Source organism: Pantherophis guttatus, chromosome 2, assembly GCF_059756535.1.
Source record: "Pantherophis guttatus breed Tessera chromosome 2, ASM5975653v1, whole genome shotgun sequence".
Classification (NCBI taxonomy): domain Eukaryota; kingdom Metazoa; phylum Chordata; class Lepidosauria; order Squamata; family Colubridae; genus Pantherophis; species Pantherophis guttatus.
Genome location: NC_142064.1, coordinates 149,759,755 through 149,787,014, shown reverse-complemented (window position 1 = coordinate 149,787,014; position 27,260 = coordinate 149,759,755). Strand labels below are relative to the sequence as shown.

The window sequence follows — 27,260 nt, the reverse complement described above, 5'->3', positions numbered from 1 at the left end:
GTCGTGGGCGGGGCTTGGGAGCTTTGCCTCCCGAGTGCGATCGAAAGCTTGAACCCGGTTGGCGGCGGAGGGGCCGAGGTGAGGCGTTCGAAAGGGCCTCGCCCAATAGCGAAGCGCGGGCAGGTCGAAAGGCCCCGCCTTTCGGCCGGCCGTGGTTAGGTGACTTGTTTCTTCTGTTGTGATCCGGCGCCGGGGAGCGGTGACAGCGAGCGGGAGGAAGGCCGGCGGGAGATCCTGAGCTTCCGCGCTTGACCGGGTGGAAATCGAGGCCGAGGATTCCGTGCTTGCTTATGGAGGCCGCCGGCGGGGAAGGGGAGCGGGAGGCCCTGACCTGCTTTTCCTATAACCAGGATTGCACGTACGTAAATAGGGATGGGACCCAGTCTTTGCTGTCGGGAAGGAGGGAGGGAAGGAGGAGGAGGAGGAGGAGGAGGAGGAGGACTGGAATAAGGTGGGGATCGGATAAGGATATATAATGGAAGGGAAGAAGTGGGATGCAACCTAGGCTGGAGAAAAGCGGGAAATGGCGGGTTTAGGAAAAGTCACCCCTTTTAAGTCCCTCGCCGGCTGTTTTTAAGACCTGCCTATATAAAGATCCCGAGGTTGTTCGGTCGGCTCTTTGTTTAGTTTTCAATCTGTCCTTTCTCTCAGTTATTGGAACTAAAAACAGCCTGTTGCAAATAACAGCTATTCAAGAGGATAAGATTTTGGAGCGGTCGCTGGTGGGCTTCTTCAGTACAGTACTGAAGGTCTGTGGATTCTCCCTTGCATGGCTGCGTTTCCCTTTCTGCCCCCCCCTTTTTAAAAAAAAATGATATTGGGGAGATTTGAATGAACCTCAAGACTGCTCCAGTCTTCGTGGTTCTGTTTATGATCGCCTCCCACCAGCTTGTGAATATATTGGTACTTTAAAAAAAAAATTGAAGCCAGAGGCTGGATGTTTCTCTTTTCCACCTTTTTTGTACTGATGATGTTCCTGGGTGCTGGTTTTTTTCCCCCTCTTTTCTATCAACCCATGATCCAAGTATCAACGAAAGTCTTGTTTATAACTGGAAAGTGAAAAAAGAAAAGAAATACCGCATCTGTGTTTTGTATTCTGTATCTGTATTCCGTCTACACAGGTTAAACAGGCTAGCTGGAAAGATGCCTGGAAAAAAAATGGAACGGTGTCTTCCTGAATGAAGGAGCTTTGAAATAAAAAAAAAAAAGAGAGACATTTTCTTAGTATAAAATCTGTAGCGTTTCTGTTGCTGTTGGTCAGGTAACCTTGTAAAGCAGTGGGTCTCAACCTGTGGTCTATGGAGGGGGAGGGGAGACGATGTTATCACTGGGGGTCTGCGAAGGCTTGAAAAAAATATTATGATTTAAATCTTGAATTAAGTCTTGGGGACCCGTGGCTACAAAAGATATTTAAAGAGGATCCATGATGAAGAAAAGGTTGAGAATTATTGTTGTAGGAGAACAATATCATGGAATATCCTGCCTTCTTCCCCCCCCCCCCGCAGTTGCATAATATTGCCTACAGAATAGTGTGATAGGTATGTAAGTAGTCATATCCTTTTTACTTGTTGCATACTTACTTTGAAACAAGTTGTGAGAAGCTGTAATTGTCCCACCCAGCTTTCTGTAGCATAAGGTATTAGTAAAAAGAATTGTATACTATAACTAACAAAAAATATGCGTTGAAGTTTTGAGATATATGATATAGAACACATTTTGGGTGTTAATATTAGAACTGGCATAATTTTAAAGTGATATGATTTCATACATTCTTCCAAACAAAGATTTGACATACGGTTTTATTTTATTTTTTGCTGAGTTATATGGTTATTCACTTGCCATGTGACTCTCAAAAGCTTTTTTCCCCAGTGGTACCCACAATTGGTTAAATTAAAACCAGCCTTAAATCGTCATGGAGACAGAAAGGAAATTGATTCTAATATAAATGAGCATGAAACTTGCAGGATATGGAGCAATTCATAGTAGTTCTGTGAATGTAGACATTATTTTTAAAAATGTGGAGAAAGATGTACCCTAGTTTGGCTTTAAGAGGGTACTATTAAGTAATAGTGGTAGAAATGAAGCATCCAAACCACAGAAAGAAAAGTCAACAGGAAATATCTTGTTATTTTGATAAAATACAAGAAAAGAAGGGAATATATTGAATAGATTCAAAACTAACAAAAAGTAGACATGTTGATAATTGATAGTTTTGGTCTGTGCAAAGCTTCAGCTTGTTCTATTTGTATTATTACTATTTGTATTATTAATATTATTTGTATTATTACAAATTATTTTAAGATGCATAACACTTTCTGGGTTAACTTGCTAGAATGATCGGGATACAGGTAGACATCAATTTACAATCATTCAAATTTACAACAGCACTGAAAAAAGTGACTTATGACCATTTTTCACACTTACGACTTTGCAGAATCCCTGTGGTCACGTGATCAAAATTAGGATGCTTGGGAACTGGTTCATATTTATGATGGTTGCAGTGTCCTGCGGTCATGTGATCACCTTTGCGATTTTCTGACAAAGTCAGTGGAGAAACTGGATCCACTTAATAACTGTGTTACTAACTTAGCAACTGCAGTTAAGAACTGTGGCCAGGAAGGTCTTAAAATGGGACAAAACTCACTTAATAGAAATTTTGGTCCCAGTTGGAGTCGTAAATTGAGGATTACCTATTTTTTCGTGTTTTTAGAATTGGATAAAAGATATCCTAGCTCCTTACCATCTTCACTCTCTCAGATATCAATGCTAGAGTTTATTTTTGTAGCAATTCTGATTTCTGTTCAATAAAATGGTATTCAAAACAATATGAATTTTGAATTAGAAATTGGAATATATATTTACTAGTTTATATACAAGTGAGCAAAAGAACAAGAAAGAAAAAGAAATTGTCTTGCTGGATCAGATTAAAGGTCTACTGTGTTCCTTTTCTAGCTTGTGGTGCCTAAAGAGTTAGAAGTAGTAAAGTGGAGACCAACCAGTTATTTAATGTTTCTTTCCAGTTGCCTGTGACCCTGGAGGCTTTTCACAAGCAATCATGGGTGATTTCTGAAACTGCAGAAGACTGAGACATACTGATAGCCAGTACAGTTAACTTGTGTGAGAAAAAAAACATTTTCTTAGCTTGATTTAACAGATTTAAGAGAATAACAGAGTTGGAAGGGACCTTGGAGGTCTTCTAGTCCAACCTCCTGCTCAGGCAGGAAACCGTATATCATTTCAGACATGTGGTTGTTCAATCTCTTAAAAATTTCCCGTGATGGAGCACCCACAACTTCTGAAGGCAAGCCGTTCCACTGGTTAATCGTTCTGTCAGGAAATTTCTCTTTATTTCTAAGTTGGTTCTCTCCTTGATTAATTTCCATCCATTTTTTCTTGTTCTCCATTCAGTGCTTTGGGAAATAAGTTGTCCTCCTCTTCTTTGTGGCAGCCCCTCAAATATTGGAACACTGCTATCATGTTGAGAGATGCTAAGTTTGAATCTAGTACCGTATCTTGGCATAAAAGCTATGTGTTCTTTACTTGATCTGGATCTCAGTTCCTTTTCCTAGAATTCAACAAAGCATAGCTAATAAAATACTAATAAAGTAGTATAGGTAGTCCACAATTTATGACCACAACTGAGCCCAAAATTTGTTAAGCGAGAAATTTGTTAAGTGAGGTTTTTTTTATGACTGTTCTCAACACATTTGTTAAGTGAATCACTTAAATTAGTTCTTAAATTAGTTAACACGGTTAAGTGAATCTGGTTTCCCCATTGACTTTGCTTGTCAGAAGGTCACAAAAGGGGATCACTTGATCCCAGGACACTGCAACTGTCATAAATGTGAGTCAGTTGTCAAAAATTCGAATGTAAATCACGTGACCATGGGGATGCAACTATGGTCATAAGTGTGAAAAATGATCATAAGTCACTTTTTCCAGTGCCGTTGTGCTTCAAACATCACTAAATGAACTGTTGTAAAGCAAGGAGTTCTTATACCTCTCACTTGAGTGAGAGTCTTGGCTTCTAAAGAAAGTCAGCTTGTGCTACAGTGCTTCCTGGATCCTCCTATTCCAGGTGCTGGGAGTTTTCCTTCCGCCATCTCTGAAAGAATGATGATTTTCCCTGGATTTTCACCTACGTCAGTTGGGTAGGGCAAAGACACAAGTTAGTAACCATGTCAGTGCAGTGATTCGCTTAACAACGGTGGCAAGAAATGTCATAAAATGGAGCAAAACTCACTTAACAAGTCTCTTGCTTAGCCACAGAAATTGTGGGCTCAGTTAAGGTTGTAAGTTGAGGATTACCTGTATTTGTGCGAGCTTTAGAGTAACAGCTGTATATTCAGGAATATTTCGCAGTGCATCTTGACTCTACCAGTTTAGAATGATGCTGGAAGTTAGTTTGAAGGAAGCCAACAAATAACTTTCAAGGGCAAGAGGCCAAGCTGGAACATTTCCCCTGACATGTTGGTTTTCATGGATAGACTTTGCTCTGGAATTGGTAATAAATTCAGATCCAGAGCATTAGCTCATTTTTATCTGAAACTAAAATATATTTAAGAAAAGGCTATTTTATATGAATTTTCTAGAATTTTGCTCTTTCCTTTCCAAATACCCCCCAGCTTTTAATTGGATTGTGAATTGATAAAAAACAGGAACTATGGATGGGCTTATCTATTTTAGACATGTATTTAAATGTGAGTTACTCAGTTTAGTTTTGAACTTGCTGCTGCTTATATATATTTCTTAGTAGTAGTACAGTCACTGTTGTCATTGGGAGCCTTCCCTTTTAGGCTCTTGGAGCTGTATCTAATGGAATGTATTTGTCAGTCTTCGGCCATTGCAGTGTTTAATTTTCCCTTGCATCACATTTCCTGCTTTACAGGTTTGTGACTGTTGTTTTATATCCGGTTCAAGTCTGGGAGCCTGGCAATTTGCAAATTGTTCTAAACAATAACATTCAGATCCCAATAGAAATATTTGGCATAGGTTTTAGGTTACTGGTTTGTTAAATTCAGCATCAGTTTTCTGTCAGTTCATTCTGAGAAATAAAAGGCATTTGCATTTCTTAAATGACTAAGGGACATATTGCTCACTGGAAGCAAGGTGTCTTTAGGTATCACTTTTGGTATCTGTAAGGTTTTGACTGAGCCTTCCATTCTTCCAAGGTCGGTAAAATGAGGACCCAGGTTGTTGGGGGTAATATGCCAACTCTGTAAACAGCTTAGAGAGGACTGTAAAGCACTGTGAAATGGTATATACAGTAAGTCTAAGCGCTCGTGCTATTTTTGCCTCTATTTACTTACTTATCTACAAATAGTCCTCAGCTTATGACCAATTGTTTAACAATCATTCAACATGACAACAAACCTCCCCTAGAGTTACTTACCCATTGTTGGAGTTACAAGAGCTGCACACTGTGGTTCTCCCCATTTCCCCTGATCATATGATCATATTTTGGGTACTTAAAAACTGGCTCACTTTTATGGTCATTTGCAGCATCCTTCAATCACATGATTGCAATTTGTGACATTTTTTGCCACAAAATTTGGCAAAAATACTAATTGGAGAAAATGGATTCACTTAATGACTGCTGTGTTTGTTGCAAAAATGTCATAAAATCGACATTTGATCACATGTTGCCTTGACTTAAACTGTAACAATTTACGACTATAATTTCAGGTTCAGTTGTAAGTTGAGGGTGTCTTTACTTACATATAAAGAAAAAAAGGAAGAAATCTTGCACCAACATTTAGCGTCATTTTACAGAACTGTCTTTGGGCTCTTCAAAAGCTTCACTGGGATGGTATAGGTTCCAAAAGGCTAGTTCATTTCTCATAAATAGAACTTTTCCATTGTTTAAATAATTTTGTAAAGTAGTATGCCTTCTGCAGGAGCCATTTTGTGAGTGTGCCTTCCATGCACTGAAATTCCAGTTATGCCACAGTTGTTTCTGTTTACTCTACTATGAATAGGATATGTACCAGAATTGACTTGGATATGCAGTGAACTAGTAAATTGTTGCTTTGTAAAACCACATATATAAAGATTTTATATTGTAGGGAAATTTAACTTCAACAGACAAAAAATATAGGCTAAAATATCTTAGTTTTGTTAGTTCCCGTTGGGGAAGAAAAGGGAATAACTTGAATGAGGGAAGGGGGGAGAGGGGGAGAGAGTACTTATTGAATATTTTATTTATGCTTTGTTTTAAGAGAACGTAGTATTAGGAATTCCAAATCAAAACCATCTTCCAGATCTGTCCCTGTGTGTCACTATTCCCTAATAGTTCAGTAATAATCAAGCTGTTCTTCCTTCTTTACCTATTTTGCACCTTATAATATGATACTTTTTTATATGTTAATCCAGCAAGTAGCCCCGTTTTACTGGATTTTACAGCTGTGGTCTTTATATGTCAGCTTTTTACTATTTGTTGAAGAACTTCTGTTATGCTTTGTTTGTTAGTGTGGGATATTGTGGTGAATCAAGATAGGGAAACTGAATTTGTCTAAACCACACTGTATAAGTGCAGTGTGTTTAATTCTTTTAAATAACAATAGCAGCTTCATAGTTGTATAACAAAACCCAAAATACAGTAGCCTTTTGCAGAAAAACAGATTCTTGTGACAGCATAAACTTTCTGGTTCATAAACTACAAATAAATAAAAATAACTGTTATATTCAAACTGTCATGTGGTGGCTTTCTTTATTACTTATAGAAGCGTATAGTATATAAGATCAAGGCTGTAGTCTAAAGCTATAATATAACCTCACACTAAAGCAAAAAAACCCCTCAGACCACTATATGGCAATGTCGGCTGGCGATCCCCTGGGGAAGAGCCTTCTCTGTGGGGGCACCCGCCCTCTGGAACGAGCTACCCCCAGGGATACGACTGATCCCGGACCTCCGGACCTTCCGCCGGGCCCTGAAGACTTTTTTATTTCAACAAGCCGGGCTGGGTTAAACATTTTTAATTGGGGAATTTTATGGGTAAGGGGTTTTTAAATTGGGGAAGCCAAATGATAAATTTAATTTTGTTTTATAGTATTTTAATGTTTGTATTGTGTGTTTTTAATTTTGGCTGTTCCCCGCCCCGAGTCCTTCGGGAGAGGGGGCGGTATAGAAATTTAATAAATAAATAAATAAATAAATAAATAAATAAATATAAATAAATAAATATCATTAACAGTGTGTGTGAATCAAGCTTGTCTTTTCTGAAAGAAAAGTGAGGTATTAATTATAGAAATGTTTCTTCTATCAGCAGTTTGCTCAGTCCTAGCTCAGCCCTTTTTTGGATAGCTGTGCTAATGAAGTGGTTCGCTACTCTCAGTGCTAGCAATAGGCATGCAATTTGAGATGTTTCTACAGGATTGAAGCAAAGTAGAATAAAACTGCTTTGGGATTCAAAATCCTTTCATTTCTCAGGAATATCCCAGAATTGGAAATCTTCCTCCATTTGAAAAGTTTGTTAAAAGAGACAGTATGGCAGAAGAAAAAGTGCCCAATGTGTATCTTCCCCAAATAGTGTAAGATAGCAGGGTTTTGGTTGGCAGAGATCTGCCACTTTGTACCCTGATTTAGAGTGTCACATTATTTTTCATCTTCAAATTTAATCAAAGTTTAAGGATTATTTGGCCATAGCTTGGACAACTTTCTTTCTGGCCAAGGGCATTTAAAAACATATTTCTTTGTCATTAAAGGATCCATAGCAAAATCATTCTTAATCTAGAATTTGATATAGATAACAATTATCTATATCAGATAACATTGCAATCAAATTCTTAGCAAATGGGGACTCTGTATATAGCAACTTTGCTGTAAATAACATATTTGCATCTTAAATTGTGCTATTAATGGGGATTATTGATATGAATTTTCACATTGGGTGGCAACAAAATTAATTATGACCAACTATTTGGTATTCTCCCAGTATCTGTTAACTTTCTGTGAATATTCAGCTGGGTAACTATCCAGATAGCACTAAATTCTGAAAGCTGGATCTCAATCCAGCATCTATTCATTAGTCCTTCTTTAGGCTTACGGTATATTTGATGTCATATATGAGATCCTCTTGCATAAGATGATCAACCAAGGTAAATATATCTCCTGAATGTGAAACAATTCATAGAGATTACCAGTAGTTCGTTCTACATTAGTCTTTATTTGATTTCTGAGTCATATTTCACCAGCAATTTGTAAATAAAGTAAACATGCAAATGCTCCATGATTTGAGTTAAATTTTCAAATTCATTCAAATCTGTAAGAGTTCTGTATTGTTTTTGCATTTCCTTTGAAGCTATTCTGCTTATTTGAAGCTATCAAAACAGATCAATTCTTTCAATGACATGGATTAGGATCATACATAATAAACACCGAGACTGTGAAATATTAGTGACAAAATGGCATCACTTGGAAAGGATGTGACATTTTCAGCCTTTTTTCATTTTTTGGATTTTGGTATTTTGTTTAAATATAAAAATGCATTAAGAGTATTTTACTAACCTGCCAAGAAAAAAAAATCATGAAGGAAATCTGGTACTGTGTTAGATTATTTAGTGATCAACTTTAGTAGCAGAAATCTGACTTCTCATTAACAATTTGCTCAAAGCTGCATCATCTTCCATTCATCCATCACTATCTTTCTCTTTCCTTGGTTTTTATTTTGTCTTCCATTTTATTGTTTTCAGAATAGTTTCATGAAAAACAGCTTACTCCTTATTCCTTATATATTTTAGTACTTCCATGTGCCCTAATGATAATTCCTCTTTAAAAAAAAGTTTGATCCACTCATGGGAAAAACAATTTCTCAAGGACTCTTCAAACAACTGGGACTAGCTGAATTAGTATGATAACTATTTCTTTGTATTGTCTGTTTATTTTTATATATTTAGAGTGACATGCCTGTGGTTCCTAGTTAGTCTTCCATTATAGCTTGGAAAAAATACCCAAATATTCCAAGAGTGTTTTATATGGGGTGTATGTTGTTGTGTGTAATTTGTGTCATTTTTCTCTTCTCTAGTTCCTTGGCCATTGGAACCAAAACTGGATACAGACTTTTTTCTCTGAGTTCTGTGGAACAGCTGGATCAGGTCCATGAAAGCAGTAAGTCCGTTGTGTTTTGGCATGACAAAATAGTAGTTGATGATAATTTTTATTCTGCGTTATAGCACATTAATGTGTCCCAAATGAGCAATTCATTTTATCTTTCCTGCTGGAAAGCGGATGGCATTTCTTGGCTGCAGCCTTAATTATATTCAAGCAGTCATCCAGATGCAGCTGTATTAAAGGGATAGTTGCATGCTCAATAAATCAAAACAGTGTGGGAAATTCTCTACCCTTTGATACCGGTATCAGTGTTGATTAAAAGCTTGTGAACCTTTTTGAGTTATTAATATTTCTGTGTAAATATGACCATAAAACATGATCTGTTCTCCACATGTCCTAAAACTAGATAAAAAGGAACCCAATTAAACAAATGAGTTAAAAAACACCATGCTTGCTCATTTAGTTATTCAGGAAAACAAATTATTTTATTATAATTTTTTAAAATAAGATTATGGGGAATGACCTTTAACTAGAATGAAAGCAATAAAATAAATAGAATGATTTGATAGCTTATTAGTAACCTTGACTCTAAGTGTATCTTTTTATTCTTGATGAATGTATTTTATTCTCCTTATGTACACTGAGAGCATATACACTTAAGACAAATTCCTTGTGTGTCCAATCACACTTGGCCAATAAATTATTCTGTTCTGTTCTGTTCTGTTCTGTTCTGTTCTGTTCTGTTCTATTCTATTCTACTCTACTCTACTCCACTCCACTCCACTCCACTCCACTCCACTCCACTCCACTCCACTCCACTCCACTCCACTCCACTCCACTCCATTCCATTCCATTCCATTCCATTCCATTCTAAAGGCAACAAAATAAATAGGCAAGGTCATGCAGGATCTAATCTGAGTTGGTCACTGGGACCAGAGGCTTAGTCTTTCAAACTTTCGGACTCGTGCTGGAGCCCATCCTCAGGGAGCTTTTCTCTCTATGTAAATACTACTCATAGAACAGTGCAGTGCACAGAGAGAAAGAGGGAGAGACATTCCTTGAGGAGAACCAGAGTCTGAAAGCTTGGACCGCTAAACCTCTGGTCCCAGTGATTGCCTCAGGTTGGATCCTGCAACATTATCCTGGGACACGTATATCTGCCTTCATTTGAGGCAAGGTCATTGCTGAGAAAGCACAATTCACAGGGTGGAAGAAGAGGTGATTATAAGCAGATGGCTGAAACATAAAGAGCCTTTATTCCTAAACACAATGCAGTTAGATCAAAACAATTCAGGTTTGTTTAGCTCAGAATAACTGCATCCTGATACATATTATGCTGTGATTGACTTTATGGGAGTGGCACTATTGATGTCTCTAGCATAGTAGTCTAGAAATTGGAAGTTTCTGTTTGAGATTTAACATAGTTTAGTATTTTTTCCAAACCAATTGTACAAGTAAATTTTAATTATCATCATTATTATTAAATGCAAGCTAGCTTAGTAATATTGCATTTTGAATTTAACTGATTTTGCTAACTATAATTGAGATTAATCCTAGTTTATCTAGCTTTGTTTGATATGGAACTGCAAGTTTGTTTTATACAAGGCAGAAATGGAAGCTTTCACATTCTTGTGGCTTCCTTGAGTGCATGAGCTGGGATTGGGTCAAGGGCTATTCTCCTACGTCATGAGATTGCATCCACATCAATATTATTTTAGCGAGTGAGTTCATTGAAACTTATTCCAGCCATTTCAGAGCTGTTGTTTCTGTTAATTGTTTCCATGCAACTACTCTTCTTTTTCATATTTGATTGTTACTAAGTTACACTCAAATAGCCAAACATAGTGTAGATTTGACCACAGGAATAATTCCCATGGAGTTCCACTTACAAAATTCAAAGTTGATAGATAATGCTGCTTCCCAAGATTTAGCTCTCCCAGAAGTGCAGGAATAAGCAGAAACCATAAAGAAAACACATCACTAAAACATAGCTGATATGAACCAACACTTATATTATTGATTGAGCTTTAGGTTTATTGGAGCAGCTCTCACAGAAGCTGTTGGGTATTGCTTATCCTCAAAGTTAGGGCAACGGTATCTGAGCTGTGGTGACGAAATGGCAGCACAGAGGTATAAATGCACTGTGATTAATCTCATGCAGAATCTTGTCTTGGCCACTGTGCCAGAAAAGAAAGAGGAGAAAATGTGAAACTGGGACTAGAACTTCTAATACCGAAGTAAACTACCATATCTGGAGTGTAAAACTGTACAACAATTAAATGGCAACAAAGCTACATAAAATCTGGGCAGATATGGTGGATTTGTCAAAGGGTATATCCGAAGGAAGCCATTATAAAGGAATACAGTATTATGCACTACAAACCTATATATGGGGGTATGTTGAAAACACCCTATTGCAAGTATTACTTACACCAGAACACAGGTGCACACCGTTCTGGTGTAAGTAATATCTGAACATTTCTGAATAACCTAAAAATTTATATGACTACAGTTGAGCCCAAAATTTCTGTTGCTAAATAAGACGGCTGTTAAGTGAGTTTTGCCTCATTTTATGATTTTTCTTGCCTCATTTTATGATCTTTCTTGCCATAGTTGTTAAGTGGACGACTGAGGTTATTAAGTTAGTAACATGGTTGTTAAGTGAATCCGGCTTCCCCATTGACTTTGCTTGTCAAAAAGTTGTAAAAGCTAATCACGTGACCCCGGAACTTCAACCGTCATAAATATGAGTCGGTTGCCAAGCATCCAAAATTTTTATCCCATGATTGTGGGGATGCTGCAACAGTCATAAGTATGAAAAACAGCCATAAGTCACTTTTTTCAGTTTTGTTGTAACTTTGAATGGTCACTAAAAAAACTGTTATACATTGAGGACTAAATGTACCCTTGTACATGAAAAATTAAAAGAGAATAATAGTGAATAAATAGTTTTGACTTCAGGAAAGGAACAGAAGGAATTTCAATAGTTTTGTGTAAAGTCAAGCAGTAGAACTTAATTTGTGGCTCAACATAACCTAGTAGGTCAGGATATATTGAACTACATTCTTACTATCAGGACACAACATACTTTTCAAGGACAGAATTCCAAATATTTCTACATGTGACTGAGGCAGACAAAGGGATATCTCTGTGTTGCTACATTTCATGATAGAAGATAGTTGATTTTAAAGCTGGTGGTTTAAAGCTCTTTAACGTGAAATGCTGCAAATACAGTGTAGAACCGTGATGGCGAACCTATGGCACGGGTGCCACAGGTGGCATGCGGAGCCATATCTGTGGGCACACAAGCATTGCCCTAGCTCAGCTCCAGCACGCATGCGTGCGCCAGCCAGCTGGTTTTCGGGCCTTCCGGGCCCACTGGAAGTCAAGAAACCACTGGAGCCTGGGGAGGGTGAAAAACAGGCCTACCAGGCCCACCAGTAACCTTTTTGCCATCGTGTGCCAAAAGCGGGGGGGGGGGGGGGGGCTGCGGGGTGTGTGTGTCATGTGCGCATGCGCAGAGGGGGCGAGGCACGGGTACGAATTATGGGTGTGGGCACGTGCATGTGCGACCCCCCCACACTCCCCCTGCTTTTTGGCACACAACGGCAAAAAAGTTAGCCATCACTGGTGTAGAATCCGTGTCCTTTTAATTAAAGGCTAATTTTATCTTGTTATGTTTATTGATTTTATTGTAACATCTTTGATGTGAACCTCCTAGAGTTTTTAAGAGTTGGGCAGCATACAAGTTTAATGATACTACATTTACTTAATTATTTAATATCTATAACCTTTCTTCATTATCTCAGCTACATGGATTGGCTAGGGGTGTTTCTAAAGAAAGTGATTCTGCCATATTTATTTTATTTATTTATTTATTTATTTATTTATTTATTTATTTATTTATTTATTTATTTATTATCAAATTTATAGACTGCCCTTCTCCCGAAGGACTCAGGGAGGTGTACAGCCAAGGTAAAAAACATAGATACAAACATTAAAAACAATTTAAAAAGATATATATATCTTATATATATATATAAGATTGGCCCCAAAGTTAGAAAACAATAACAAAACATATTAAAAACATTTAAAAAGTGTTAAGCTAGGTCGGCTTGCTGAAAAAGAAAGGTCTTCAGGCCACGGCGGAAGGCCATTCTAAATTAACAAAAGCCCAGTTTCTAATGTGCCTAAAAGCAATAATATTTTATTTATTAGTTAGCTTGCTTGCTTGTATCCTGCCTTTACTATTTTTACAAATAAGGTGGTGAACATATCCAGCACACCTCCCTCCTCCTATTTTCCTCACTACAACCACCCTGTCAGTGGATTGGCCTGAAAATGACTGGCCCAAAAGAAATACCAGCTACTGTATATAACAAAGTATATTAAAGTGTTCCTTCTTTTCCCAGAACATCATCAGATTTTGGCTACCTTACTGGCCTGCAAAGATTCAGAAATTTATCTTTTTGTTAGCATGTAATGCTGATCCAGATTCTTGCAGCTCAGATATGGTAACCTTACGTTAGCATTAGAATTTCTAGGCTTAGGCTGATTTGCTTATCACTACCTTTGCTGGTATGGCTACAAGAATTACATGAAAGTTTCTCTTTCTTCTTGTGGTTAATTGTGATTTTCTATGCTAAATTATCGCTGGTGTCCAAGCTACCTACCATTGGAAAAAGGCATAATTTAAAGTCCTGGTGTTGAGCTTTGAAGTGAAACAGATTAGGGCCAGATTATTATTATAGGACCACCTCTTCTGCTATGAACCTGCCCCTTTACTAAGATACATTAGGAAAAATTCCTCTGAAGATGATGCCACTTGATAATTTGGTACTTCTCTAGTGTGGCTCCTAGGCTGCAAAGCAGTTCCTTAAGAGCTGTGTTTATTTCCACGCTCCCAGTGTTTAAGTAAATGGTAATAAGATACTATATGTATATCTTTTAATTGATAATGATTTTAATGGCTAATTTGATCTTCATGTTTATTGCATTTTTGTTCCATCATTTTGCATTTATTATTGCAAGCTGCCTTTGAGTTTGGAATAGAAAGATGGAATAGAATTAATAATGGATAATCAATAAATAATAAGTAAATGGAAGCAGCGTTTTGACCTTTTCATCAATATCGGAATAGAATATTTTAGGATAGAAATGAAACTGATAAGTTTTCCCTTTCTTTTTGAAAACATGCTGCTATCTCTATGACAATTTTTCACCCTTCCATCCAGATGAAATGCCAGATGTTTTCATTGTGGAGCGCCTCTTCTCCAGCAGTCTGGTGGTGGTGGTGAGTCGGGCGAAACCACAGCAGATGAACGTCTATCATTTCAAGAAAGGGACAGAAATCTGCAACTACAGCTATTCTAGCAATATCCTTTCCATCCGGCTCAACCGTCAGGTAAGATCTAGAGGCGTTTTTTCTCTGACAGTAAATGATTTGAATCTTCTTGGTGGAAAGACATCCATCTTTCTCTGACTCCCTTTCAGAACCGTTAAACATCTGATAGCTCTCTAGCCTTTTCTTGGGAAGTGTTTATTCTAGAAATAAGAGACGAGATTCACATGTCATACTAAACCATGTGGTTTACTTGCCTGTATCACCTTTACATCAGATAATCAGCCAGTGTGTGAATCTAGTCAGTGTTGATGTACTCAAGTAACCATGGTTCAAAGAACCCATGGCTTAACTGAATTGTCACCTTATATTTCAGAGTGATGTAATCTTTAATTACTCATTACCATGGTGGCCCAGTGGTTAGAATGCAGTATTGCAGGCTGACTCTGCTCATTGTCAGGAGTTCAGTCCTGACTGGCTGAAAGTTAACTCAGTCTTCCGTTCTTCTGAGGTTGGTAAAAAGAGGACCCAGATTATTGGGAGTGGGGGGGTGGGGATATGCTGTCAATGTTTAGAGAGTGCTGCAAGGCACTATGAAGCGGTATATAAGTCTAAGTTCTACTGCTATTACATCTATTCCATATCAAAGGTAAGCTTCAATCTTAGCTGAACTGCATCATATTCCTCTAATTTTATGAAATGATCTTTTTCAAGGGTCCCCAACCCCTGGTCCATGGACCGGCAGCGGGCCACGACAGAAACTGGGCTGCGCAAGCAAGTGAAACCCCATCTGCGGGATGTAGGCAGCACATGAAACCAAACCCTCACTGGTCTGTGGAAAAACCTCTCCACGGAACTGCTCCCTGGTGCCCCAAAAGTTGGGGTCCTCTGATCTATTTGCCTTTACAGTACATCTCCCTTCTAATGTATTATAATTGCAACATCCAATACGATAAGTGAAGAATGTCGTCTGTCAAGCATGACTGTAGTCCTTCATATAAAGCGCTAAGGACATTATGATGAAAACTTTGAAATCTTATTGTTGCAAATAATGAAAAGTGTAAGAGTCTTTTTGCAGTTATTTTTCTTGATTGGATACATGCATGGAAAATTTTAGTATTTTAGAATAGAGGAATCCTCTTAAATTAAGCTGATGAAGCCCTTTATTGCCAGATCATTATTAGTCACATATGTTTGGCAAAATCAGATCTGGTTTCCAGTTGGCAAAAGGGTATGATAGTTTATAAGCAGACTCTTTAAAAAATGGGAACATGAATATGGGTTGTTCCTCTGAAACTAAGACCCTGTTTTGTTGGATTGTGTCAGGTTCTGAATCTTAACAAGAATCTCCAGAAGCTTCTAATTTGTGGGTGTAAAAATAAATTATCTATAGTTTATGAATTTGTCATACTTCCAACCATGTAGGGTACATCATCTTGCCTTGCTTGTACCTAAGAACACTGATTTTTGAAAATTGCCATTTTCTTTTTTTTTATTTTAAAAACAAAATTTTATTAAACATATAAAAAGTAAAATGTTGTACCATATATATACAAGATACATATATTAATACAAACAACAATCCATAAAAAGAAAAAGTGACTTTGGTCTTATGTCCATTATCTTATTAATAGTGCATATTTGTTAATTATTATTATCATATAGAATTTTACATTTACTCTCATTTCTACGAATTATCCAATTATACCACCTATTCCACGCTATATAACCTTTTGATTCTACCTTGTCCTTCATTTCAAATGTTAGTTTGTCCATTTCCGCACAATTATAGATCTTTGGATTATCAATTGGTCTGTTGGCAGTTGATCAGTTGAAAATTTGCCATTTTTTGTCAAGCCAATTTTATAAACCATTATTTAAGGAAGATCCACTGGGATCCTTTGGGATTTAAGCAGGGAATGAAGGTATTGCCCTTCCACTGTTTCTTTTGAACATTTGAGAATGCTGCTTGGACATGAAGCCTTATCTAAAAAATGTGTTTAATCCTTTGAAAACTCAGAATTTACAACTATCCATCACCAATTACGGTACTTCTTAAATTCACCACCATTGCAGCAACAAAGTATTTTGTCATTGGATAGGTTAACTGATTATTCCATACCCATTTTTCAATTATAATCACAGTCTGCTTCTCTAAATATATGAACTGGATTGTTATCTACAAAAACGTATTCAGTAAGAGATATTTTGATCTTTCAAGTGACAGAACACTTAGTTTTTGTTGTAAACACAGCCACTCCTATGGGAATTAAATTTCAAAAGCTAAGAATATGCTACGCATGATAGGATTTTTTTTTTTACTTGTCCTGACCTTTCATGTAATGTGACTCATAGTGTGATCTTGAGAGGGACACATATGTTTCTGCTGTTTTTATGGTCAGAAAAAAAAATCTACGTTTTTTACTTGGCTTTGTAAAGCAACTGCCTTAATTGAATCTCTATAGTTTCCCAAGTTGTTCTTTATAATGGAACCATTTTACTCTTGTTCAGTTATCCTTTTTCTAATATCCCTTTTTTGTGCTAGGTGAAATATGCAAATATCCCTTTTTGCATGGATTTTGTTCTCTCATCCCAGTAGGAATGTGGGAGACTGGATCTAGACCAGTGTTTTTCAAACATGGCAGCTTTAAGATGTATGGACTTCAACTCCCAGAATTCTGAGCAATGTGCTTCTGGACTAAATACTGTTTTCTTGTTGGCGCTTAGAATTGAGTCTGACTGGAATCTAAAACTTAGGTTCAAGCACATGGCTCATTACAAAACAGCATGTATAGTGTTAAGTTCTCATCTGAGAATCTAGTCTCAAGGTTGGCATAGTGCTGGGACCCTCACACTGATCAGAATTCATTATAAGAAGAGGGCAAGTGCTAAAACTACAGAGAAGAGGGAGGGGAAAAATTCCCAAATGCTTGGGAAAGTCTTGATGAATTTTGGATATATCCTTTCTTCATGGGCACTTTGTAGTCTAGCTCAGGGGTCTCCAAATTTGGCAACTTTAAGCTTGGAGGACTTCAACTCCCAGAATTCCCCAGGTATTCTGGGGAATTCTGTTGTAAAGCGTTCAGTGTAATTTTAAAGTTCTTTTTCCCTGGCATGTGGAACTCTCTCTTTTTACTCAGAGCTTAGTGATCAGTGTATAAATGGATTCCTAGGAATACCATGTGCATTTTCAGTCATCAGACCAATTTTTTAAGGATTTAGAAACAAAATGGGATATGAGGAGATATGGGGAAATAAAACAAGGGAATATTGGTTTATGCTTAAATAAGTAGCCAGCTTCAGACAGCAAGTGGCGATCTTTATATAGGCAGCACATTGATCTCACAGGGAATCCTAGAATTTATAAAAGCAGAGTATTACATTGCAAAATCCAAACTTACCACTGATACTGACACAAGCTCAGAATACACTTTCTTTTGCATGAATCATTTTAGTGGAAAATCTGATTACTTTAGCATTGTGTATGAGGTACTGGAAAATACAGTGCTAGATTATTTGGAAATAACATGTTAATTGAAATAACATGGTTCAATCACTTGACAGTCCTTGTTTGGAATGCTGTAGCTAGGAAAAAGTTTGTTTTCTAAAAAAAAAAAAATGAAGGATTTAAGTACTGAATCCTATTTTTGCAATAATTTCAAATTTGGGTTTTATGAACTAAGTTTCCTCTTTAAAAAATTACATTTCAGCGGCCTCAGGATGCCAGACTAATTGTTAGGGCAATTTCAGGGGCTTTGTGTTCTTTGCCCCGCTAGATCCTGTAAATGGCTTCTGTGTCTTTCTTGAGAAAGCTTTAGATTGTTGTAACTAAATGGTCACAACTTGGTTGTACCATTAGCAATTTGTCAGAGATGATACTTTGCTCCTGTTTTTAATATGCAAAGATTCTGGAAAAAGACGAAACCATGTTCCTATTTGCAGCGTTAGGATTTTTCTTATAATTGACTAGTTTTCTTTAGATTATTCAATAATTAGCTGAATTGGCTAATATATATTTTCAGTACAGTATATCTTCAGTACAGTTAATATAGGTTCAGAAATAAGTCCTAATAGGTTTAATGGAGTTGATCTCCAGGTAAATGAATACAGGATTGCAGCAGCTTCAATAAATGCAATTTTCCAAACAGATATTCTGCACAGCTCAGCATTATCTTGACAGCTAGAAGTATATGATACAGTCAAGTAATTTTGGAGCAAGTGTGTCCACTGATTCATTGTTCCAGTACTTTCCATTTCATAGTACAGAAACTACAACAGCTCCTATATATGCTATAATCACCATTATGCTCCTAAATGTTGACCATATTATCCCAACATAAAGTAAAAAATATATATATTGAAAAATAAGATTGAAATTTCATGACATTTTAAAATAAGAGTGGGTACAAGGACATTGTGGCAAATCAAATCTGTTCACCATGCCAAGAATGCAAGTGAAGTCTGTTAATTATATTCCATCGTTGGTGTTCTGCCCCAGCTACGGACCCCAAAGAACTCAGCACACACAAAGTCCGTTCAAACCTTATTTTAAATAAATAAATAAATCAGTCTTTTACAACCACGGCTGTTAATTAACTGCATTAACAGCCTTCAAGAATTCAAAGAATAAATCTGAAAGCTTACTGTGGTTGGCAGAATGCCCAGAAGCAATTTGCAGGAAGCTGATAAGATAAGCAAGATAAAACACGACGGTATGTGAATGAAGTTGTTCCCTGCAAATTGCTTCAGTCGGCGTTCCTCCTTAAATAGGCTAAGGGAGTGGCCAATTAGCCCCAAGCCTTACTCTCGAGGAGACCTCCTCCTGAGGAGCCATTCCTGCCTTTTGGCAGCTCTGCACGCCCGTGCATCAAGAAGAGGCTCCTCCTCTTCGTCCTCTTCATTTAAGGGAGCTTCTGGAGGTTCTGAAGGTCCTGGCTGAATCCCCGCCTCTGGTACCACATCTTCTCCAGCCTCCTCATTGTCTGACTTGAGTGCCAGCTGCACAGGCTGCTGGCACAGCACCACACCAGCCTCCTCACTCTTGGAATCAGCTACTAGCTGCACAGGCCGCTGACGGGCCACAACAGTCGGAAGTTTTCAAGCAAACATTAAACAGTCATTTGTCTGGGATGATCTGAGGATTCCTGCCTTGGGAAGTGGTTGCACTAGAAAACCTTCAAAATCCTTTTTAACCGTAGGATTTTAGAAAAACGTTATGGAATCATCACAAGGAACTGAGCTTGATTTACTTGAGGTAAAACATTTTTGTAAAGGTAACACTCCCATGTCACAGAACTATAGGGACTGATGTGTGAGATGCTATTTCTGAGTTACTGTATATCTATTTCTGTTTTCAAAAACAAATATGGCACGTTATAGAGAACTGTTTGTGGTCTTTGATAATTGTCTTTCTTTCCACGCACAAAAAATGCGGACAAAAAATAATATAATCATGCAATGCATATCAAAAGTGGTAGAACTAGGAGTTTCTCTTATTTACTCCCTCGAAGGTAGTTTGAGTTATCCTGTGACTGAATCCTTCTGGAATGCCCTAATGGGATCTGGCAACACTTGGGGTCTTTCTCATGGCTAAATAACAAGTTTTGTTTTCATTTTTTTTAATCCTTGCAGAGACTGATTGTTTGCTTGGAAGAATCTATTTATATTCATAACATTAAAGACATGAAGCTTCTAAAAACAATCCTGAACACCCCTCCTAACACCACAGGTAAGGGAACCAGCATGAATTGCCAAAGAAGAGTAATGGGCGTTGTGAAAAGAAGAATCTTTCCGGTCTTCTTCTCTTCATAGCGCCAGTAGAAAAATGCTCCTGCCGCTTTCTGCAACAGGAATAGTTTGGTCTTGTTGTTACTTCTAACTATAACTGTAAACTAACAACCGCGGCAGATTAAGTATTGGTTTGTTTGTGTCCTGTTCTAACTGTTGTAAGTTTACATCATTATAGTTTTCCTGGGGTTATTGCAACATGTCCTCCTGTAATCAGCAACACCTCTGCCCACTTCTGCTCCCTAAACTAATGCTCAGCTTAGTCTCTATTGCTACAAATGTGTCCTGACTCCTGTGCAAGGCAGTGGAAACTCTGAAGAAGGTATGTGTCAATGGCAGCTTCAGTTATTCTGAGGCAAGATGCTCTTTTGCTTTCCACATCCAGTCCAATTTAGCAGCCATTTGCTGTGGGCTGATAATTGGCTACATGGGTAATCCTCGACTTATGACCACAATCGAGCCCAACATTTCTGTGGCTAAGTGAGACGTTTGTTAAGGGAGTTTTGCCCCATTTTAGGATCTTTCTTGCCACAGTTGTTAAGTGAATCACTCCAGTTGTGAAATTAGCAACTCGGTTGTTAAGTGAATCTGGCTTCTCTCATTGACTTCTGCTCGTCGGAAGGTTGCAAAAGTTGATCACGTGGTCCTCGGACATTGTGACCGTCATAAATATGAGTCAGTTGTCAAGCATCTGTATTTTGATCACGTGACTCTAGGGATGCTGTAATGGTCGTAAGTGTGAAAAACATTCATAAGTCACTTTGTTCAGTAACTTTAAATGGTCACTAAATGAACTTTTGTAAGTCGAGGACTACCTGTATTAGGAACTTTTCTAAGACTAAGGAACATAAGTAACTTGCAAGTACACCTATCATTGTAAATAATAGGAGGGCAGGTTATGGGTGGATGGCAGACCAGCAGTTCCCCACTTATTTGGGTTCCCCCATTAATTTTATTTTACTTGTTTTTTTCATTTTTAATGTCCAAAAAGTCAGACAAGAATTTATACGATGGAGAAATGCCTGAAATTTTGTTTTCATGCTGATATTGTGGACACATGCACTTTCAAAAATAATGCGATTGTTTCTTCTATAATATACAAGCTCTTTCATTTCATGGGAATATTGCAGTTTGAATGGTTGAGGATTTCTAGGCAGCACTTTTATAGTTATCTCGGACTATCAGATCTGGACTGCAACAAATCCAGATAGTTATTAGACGATAGTAGACAAATACACATAAATTATCTCTCTGCCACCATCTAGTAATTGTCTGGATTTCTGGGGCCCAGATCTGGTTATTTACCTTATCTCCACTTCTCCAATGCACGTACAGAAACAAAATTAACTTTGCATCTTTCTCTTAATTAACCAAGAACAAAGCATTTTGCAGGACATATTATTTCTGTATAACATCATTTAGACCTTCCCAGAGGCCCATTTGGCAGCCAAGATAACCACTGGTAATACAGGAGTTAAGCAAAGCCAGCAGATCATTTTGTGTCTTGAATGATTGGAGCAGAGGGACCTCTGTCCTGATAGCAGGGAAAGGGACGTATTGGTTTAGTACATTTTTAATTTAATAATGTGTCGGTCCATCTCTCTCTCTCTCTCTTTCTCTCTCTCTCTCTCTGTGTGTCTCCCTCCCTCCCTCCCTTCCTCTCCATTCCGTGCTTTTCTGAATTTTGAAATGAAGCTAGGAATTCAAAAACGTAAATGCTACATGTACTTGAGCAATTTAAACCTAAATATATGTACTTGCAATTTATAAAAATTACACAGTAATAAGGATGCAGGCCAAAATGAATTTACGTTTGAGAAAATGGGAGCCAGAATAAAACTGAACTTAATAGATTTTCCCAGCATAGCAACAGACTTTTTCAGGGTGGGAATTGTTTTCTTCCCTGGAGTATAGTTTCTGTTCTACAACGCAGTATCCTAACCAACAACAAAAATGACAGTTTGGGAGCTTGGATTGTTCTGGATGAGGGATGAGCAAACTACAGGTTATATAGGACTGTTGTGACACCAAACCTCTGTAACATCCAGATGAAATATGGCAACAAATTGTCAGATTCTGAAAACTGAAATTTTTAGAAAAGCAAAATAGCAGTGAATTTATCAGGTGCAAAAGACCATGTCTACACATAAAGGTCCAAACATACTGATTTATTGCTAAAAAAAAACCCTATCTTTTAGGAATCTTCTCAAATAACAGTTGCTGCTTGGGGTTAGATAAGGTTCAATGGAATTAAAGTCCTCTTGTGGCTATGTAAGGATTCTAGGCTGATCCCTCTTTTAACTCCACCACCAAGTTCTGCCACTCCTCCTACAGAATTAGGGGTGCTAAACATCTTGTAAATTTAATATACCTATTTTATTTTAACAAAAAGGAGGGACTAGATCAGCCCTTCTGGAGATGTCATCAATGACATGTTAACCCCTTGTGCTCTTGGCACCCTACATTTTTAAAAATGCAATTTATGGTCACTCAATATATTAACTTTGCTTTTCCTTAAAGCAGCATAAAATTGATCCCAGGATGACATACATCCATACCCCCTGTCTCTCCCATGGTATCATGTCAATGCTGTGAACACAACCTGCTAAATATTATGTTTGGCACAATGTCGTGGCATTAGAAATACAAAAAGAACGTTGAGTATTAACACAAGGACTTGCTCCTCATCTGTGGCTGGACTATTATGACATTTGCAACTATCAACTGTTTTGTATTTGTGGTGTTAAGTTTGCCTGTAGGTCAGGAAGGTACTTTGTAGGATGGAGAAAAAGTAAAGTGTGGGATTGAAAGATTTAAGGAGCCTTAATGGGGTTGGCTTGTGAATCTTTAGTTTTGTCTGCCCAGCCCAGCAATTGCCTAAGGATTCTTGGAGTTGTGGGTCCAACACATGCAGCAAGCTGGAGAGGCCTGATCTGTGCAGAGTAGGCTATTCTCTGCTTTCTGACACTTTCTGAATCTTCAACTGGATTATCTCTGTGTGCTGGAGAATCATCCCTCATTTGCTAGAGTCAGTAGCTAGCGTGGAATTGTGCTCACTCCTGAAACATGCAGAATGATTGGGTAAAGTGGGTTGCAGAAGATGGGGATACTGTATGCAGTAAGGTTTTTGAGTGTGAAAAGGAGTGAAGGTACACAAAATGGAAAATGGATTTTGTTTTGAATTTAACACAACAGCCAAACAGAACATTCGGTTGGAACAAAACATGGAACAGTTTCAGCATTGTGCGTTCCCTTGCGACAAATCCCAAATCCCCAGGCCTAACCGGACAAACCCCGGCTAGCATTTATAAATACATCTGAACAAAAAGGGCCTTTGGATGGTCATCACCACACCTATTGTTTTATGGTAATTTTGTGTGTTTTAATTGGCTTTTTTTAATATACTTTATGGTGTAAACTGCTGGAAATTGACTGTTGAGTTCTGCAACTTGTAAATTGATTAAATAAATAGAAGTCATCAGACATACAACTTTTACTTAATAAAAATGAAGATGGTATTTTACATTTCATTTGGCAACCTATTTGAGGGTGGGAGTGGAGTGGGGGCTCAGTAGACAGCCCAAATTGGCAAATATATCTTTGCAACAAGTGTGTTTTGAACTGCATCAGTGGTGCACAAGAGTGTGAGCTTACTGGACAAACGGGAGTCCACAATCAGGAGGGCACAAGAGCATGCACTGGATTTCTCCCCAAATAGGTGCCCCTCAACAGTCAAGACTGAACCCAATATGCGGGAGCAAAGTGGAGAATGGGTGAATGTGGTATCATGCCATTTTGTTTTGTAGTTTTAATGGAAGTGCCCAATGCAGTTTCAGATATTCTGAGTCTAAAATAGGTGTTTTGAGCTTAAAATAGATCTGTTTTAGGCTGAGACATTTCCAGAATAGGAATTTCAAACTCAGAACAAATCATTTTTAATAAATGGAGTCTTTTGCATGTAAATCATTGTGAACAAAGGATTTTGAATGTCACTAGGAAATCATTTAATGAAACAGGCAATTCTGTGGTATTGGAAAGGTAGGATTTGCAAGTGGTTAATAATTTTTTCAAGGAATCCAAGAAGATCTTTGAACAGTGATATAGTTAGTGGCCTCTAATTTGACCTCCTTTTTTTTTTAATTAGAACAGCTTTGGGGTTTTGCTTTAAACAAAATACAAAGTGACTTGGAAAGTTGTCTATGGAGATTCTCGATTATCCAGGTCATGGTTGTGACTTGAAGAAGCAGCTTGGTTGAGAAGCAAAACATTTTCAAAGAAAAAAACCAAGAAAGTCCATCTGCCTTTTGGAAAAAAAACACTTTTGGCACGACTTAGAAAGTTAGAACAACTTTAGAAATATAAGCAAGATACTGAAGAATTCTAAAGAGTTTTGACAAGAAATCCAATGGCGGTGTTTTGAGAAGTATACAAGGATTTTGAATCAATGAAGATCCTTTGTTATCGCTAATATGATACACAACATTTTAATTCGCTTTCGTAGTGATAAAAATAAGGAAACAAATGGGAATAATGCTGGATATATAGTGTTTGATTGGTGGGTATCTCTTTACATAGTTGATAACCACTATGCAATAAATCTTAAAATTGCTGTCCTCTGGTTTTTGAACGATTTCTGTTTTTTGCTTCTGCTTTCTACTCTTTCTGCTTAGAGCGCCTGCTGATCTCTTTCCGGTATAGTAACAAAAGCACTCAGATCCAAGTGAATTCATTCTTTGCCTACACACATTTTTTTGCTGCGCCTGTTGTGCGTTAGACCATGAAACTAGCTTCGCCAGCAATTTCCCAGGAGAATTCCATTGGTATCTCCCTGATGATCTCTGAAACTCAATGGCCGCATAAAGGAAAAGCCATCTAGTTTAAGGTGGATATGTGAAGGGGAAAAATCAGTCACAATGTCACATTTGCTGGGCAGTTTCTGAATGGAACTATACCATCAGCTACCTGTAGATGTCACAAGAGTCCAGACAGTTTTTGTCCAGAATGCTTGTGGCTGCCAGAACTGGTCCAGCACAGGTTAGGTTTCTCTAGGAGAAGCCATGCCGTTGCCTATGAACCTCCTTGCTTTTGTTATCCCTGAGCTTCATTACTTCTGTTTACATTACTTCATGCTATTTCTTCTCTTGGCAGGTTTATGTGCACTTTCTATCAACCATTCCAACTCCTACGTGGCATATCCTGGTAGTCCTGTTGTCGGCGAGATTGTGTTGTATGATGGAAACCTTTTGGTAGGTGCAAACATGAATTGCAAAGGTATTCTGGAACACAGATTTGGTAACTCTGGCTTGAGAATAGAATTTAAATGAGGTAGGAGCATTACACTTGTAGCATGAAGCATACGCTTAGGGCTGGGCAGAAAGTTGTTTTGATTTTGACTCTCAGGAGTCCATTTGGGATGTTTTCCTTTATTTTTATTGTTTGCTGCCATTATTTTCCGAACTGTTTCCCCAACCCTCCTTCGTATCCCCTGTTGAATAATCAGATTTGTTGTTCCAACTTAGTGGGAGTCCTATCATGAACATGATTAATTCAAAGGAGAGGGATGCAAGAAAGAGAAAATGTATTTTGTCCTGTGCATGGAACAAACACTACAGTGGGGGTGGGGGGGGGGGATTCAGCTAGATTTGGTTGACTTGTCCCCTGTTCTTCTGTAGTTAGAATCATGTGGTAGTCCAGGGTTTTGCTAAAGCAGATTTCAAAAGATCTTGCAAGATGAGTAGAGCAACACTGATTTACCTTACTCTTCTCTCCTCTAGTTATTGTGAACCAGCCCCCACCTATTGATTATCCCAGTGCCTTCCTTCTCCTTCCCTTCATTGCTGCCATCATACTTTAATTCAAGATCACTTTAAGGTCCAAGTCTAGGTTGGCCTTCCCCACATTGACCCAATACTAGTTTCCTTTCATTGCTGCTACATGCTGCTGTCAGCTCCACCGTTTCTTCACTGACTCCCTCCTTAGAACGTGTGTGTTCCAAATTATGCCTGGAGCACTTATATATCTTCAGTGCAAGATTGATGGAATGTGTCCGTTAGACCTGGGCATCCAAAAATGGCTGTTTTATACATGGTTCCACACATCGTACATTTTGCATGTACTTATATCATAATGTTAGATAGGCGATGTATTTTTTACTTCGGAGGGATGAAATGTATTTTAGTTATTATAGCCATATTTTATTTTCCCCCTGCTTAACAGAGAGATGTTTGTTCTATTTCTGCCCATGAAGGGCCCCTCGCGGCCTTGGCTTTCAACTCTACAGGGTCAAAACTAGCAAGTGCTTCTGAAAAGGTAAGTCAGCAGTGTAATGGGAGACTGACAAATAGACCTTGGGTTTTGTCAGAGGAAGTGAACTAAAGAAGATGAGTGTTTGGATTATCATTTGATTCTGTTGGGTATCTTTTATCCCCCTCTAGTAAGAGCTCTATTGGGAATTGCTGAGGGATTGCTATAAAGATTGGCAGCTGTATACATGTTTTATACATATATTACATAAATAAAATTTCATTTAGTTTTTTCTCTCTGTCTTGTTTTCCCTTCAGCCTAGGACAAAAATTTATTCATTCATTTAGGGTTCCCCCCCCCCCCTTAATTCGTTTAGGATTTTTTTTCTCCCCATATCATTTGGTTCTTTTCTGTCCTTAGTTTTTTATTTCATTTAGTTGTTTCTCTCTTAGGTTAATGCTGTCTTGCTTTACTCAGCATAGGACAAAAATGTGGTCTAGTGCTCTAGATTTTCAGTTTGATATCTTAATGAAATTTTTATGACAATGACTTGAACACACGTCCGTGTAACAGTCCTATTCATTTGGAGTGCTTGGTTATTCAGGAGGCTGTTTAGAATCCAGAGGAGTGAAAAACTTTTTGATGAAAAAGTGTTCATCAAACAAATTTTTGATGAAATAGCAGGAAAAAAGTCTAGAATTGTTTATCTTGAAGGGCCTATAAAGGCCACAGTTTCCAACTTTCTGCTCAGTATGGGAATTCAGATTTAAAGCATCCATAAAGAGGTCAAGAGATACATTAAATGTATCTCTTGACCTCTTTCAATGAAGAAAGAATCTT

General features: G+C 37.8%; 1 protein-coding gene across 2 annotated transcripts in view; it reads left to right on the top strand.

Annotated features, from left to right (window-relative positions):
• The window catches only part of WIPI1 (WD repeat domain, phosphoinositide interacting 1), a 45,204-nt gene continuing 17,944 nt past the window's right edge, over positions 1-27,260 (top strand). The window contains exons 1-6 of one of the 2 annotated variants that reach the window (XM_034412683.3): positions 1-358; positions 9,024-9,106; positions 14,284-14,453; positions 20,022-20,118; positions 25,326-25,423; positions 26,394-26,486. In XM_034412683.3, the coding sequence (XP_034268574.1) occupies positions 291-358; positions 9,024-9,106; positions 14,284-14,453; positions 20,022-20,118; positions 25,326-25,423; positions 26,394-26,486 (609 nt within the window). In that variant the 5' untranslated portion in view covers positions 1-290. The remainder of the gene's footprint in view (positions 359-9,023; positions 9,107-14,283; positions 14,454-20,021; positions 20,119-25,325; positions 25,424-26,393; positions 26,487-27,260) is intronic. The other variant, XM_034412684.3, reaches the window with a different exon arrangement.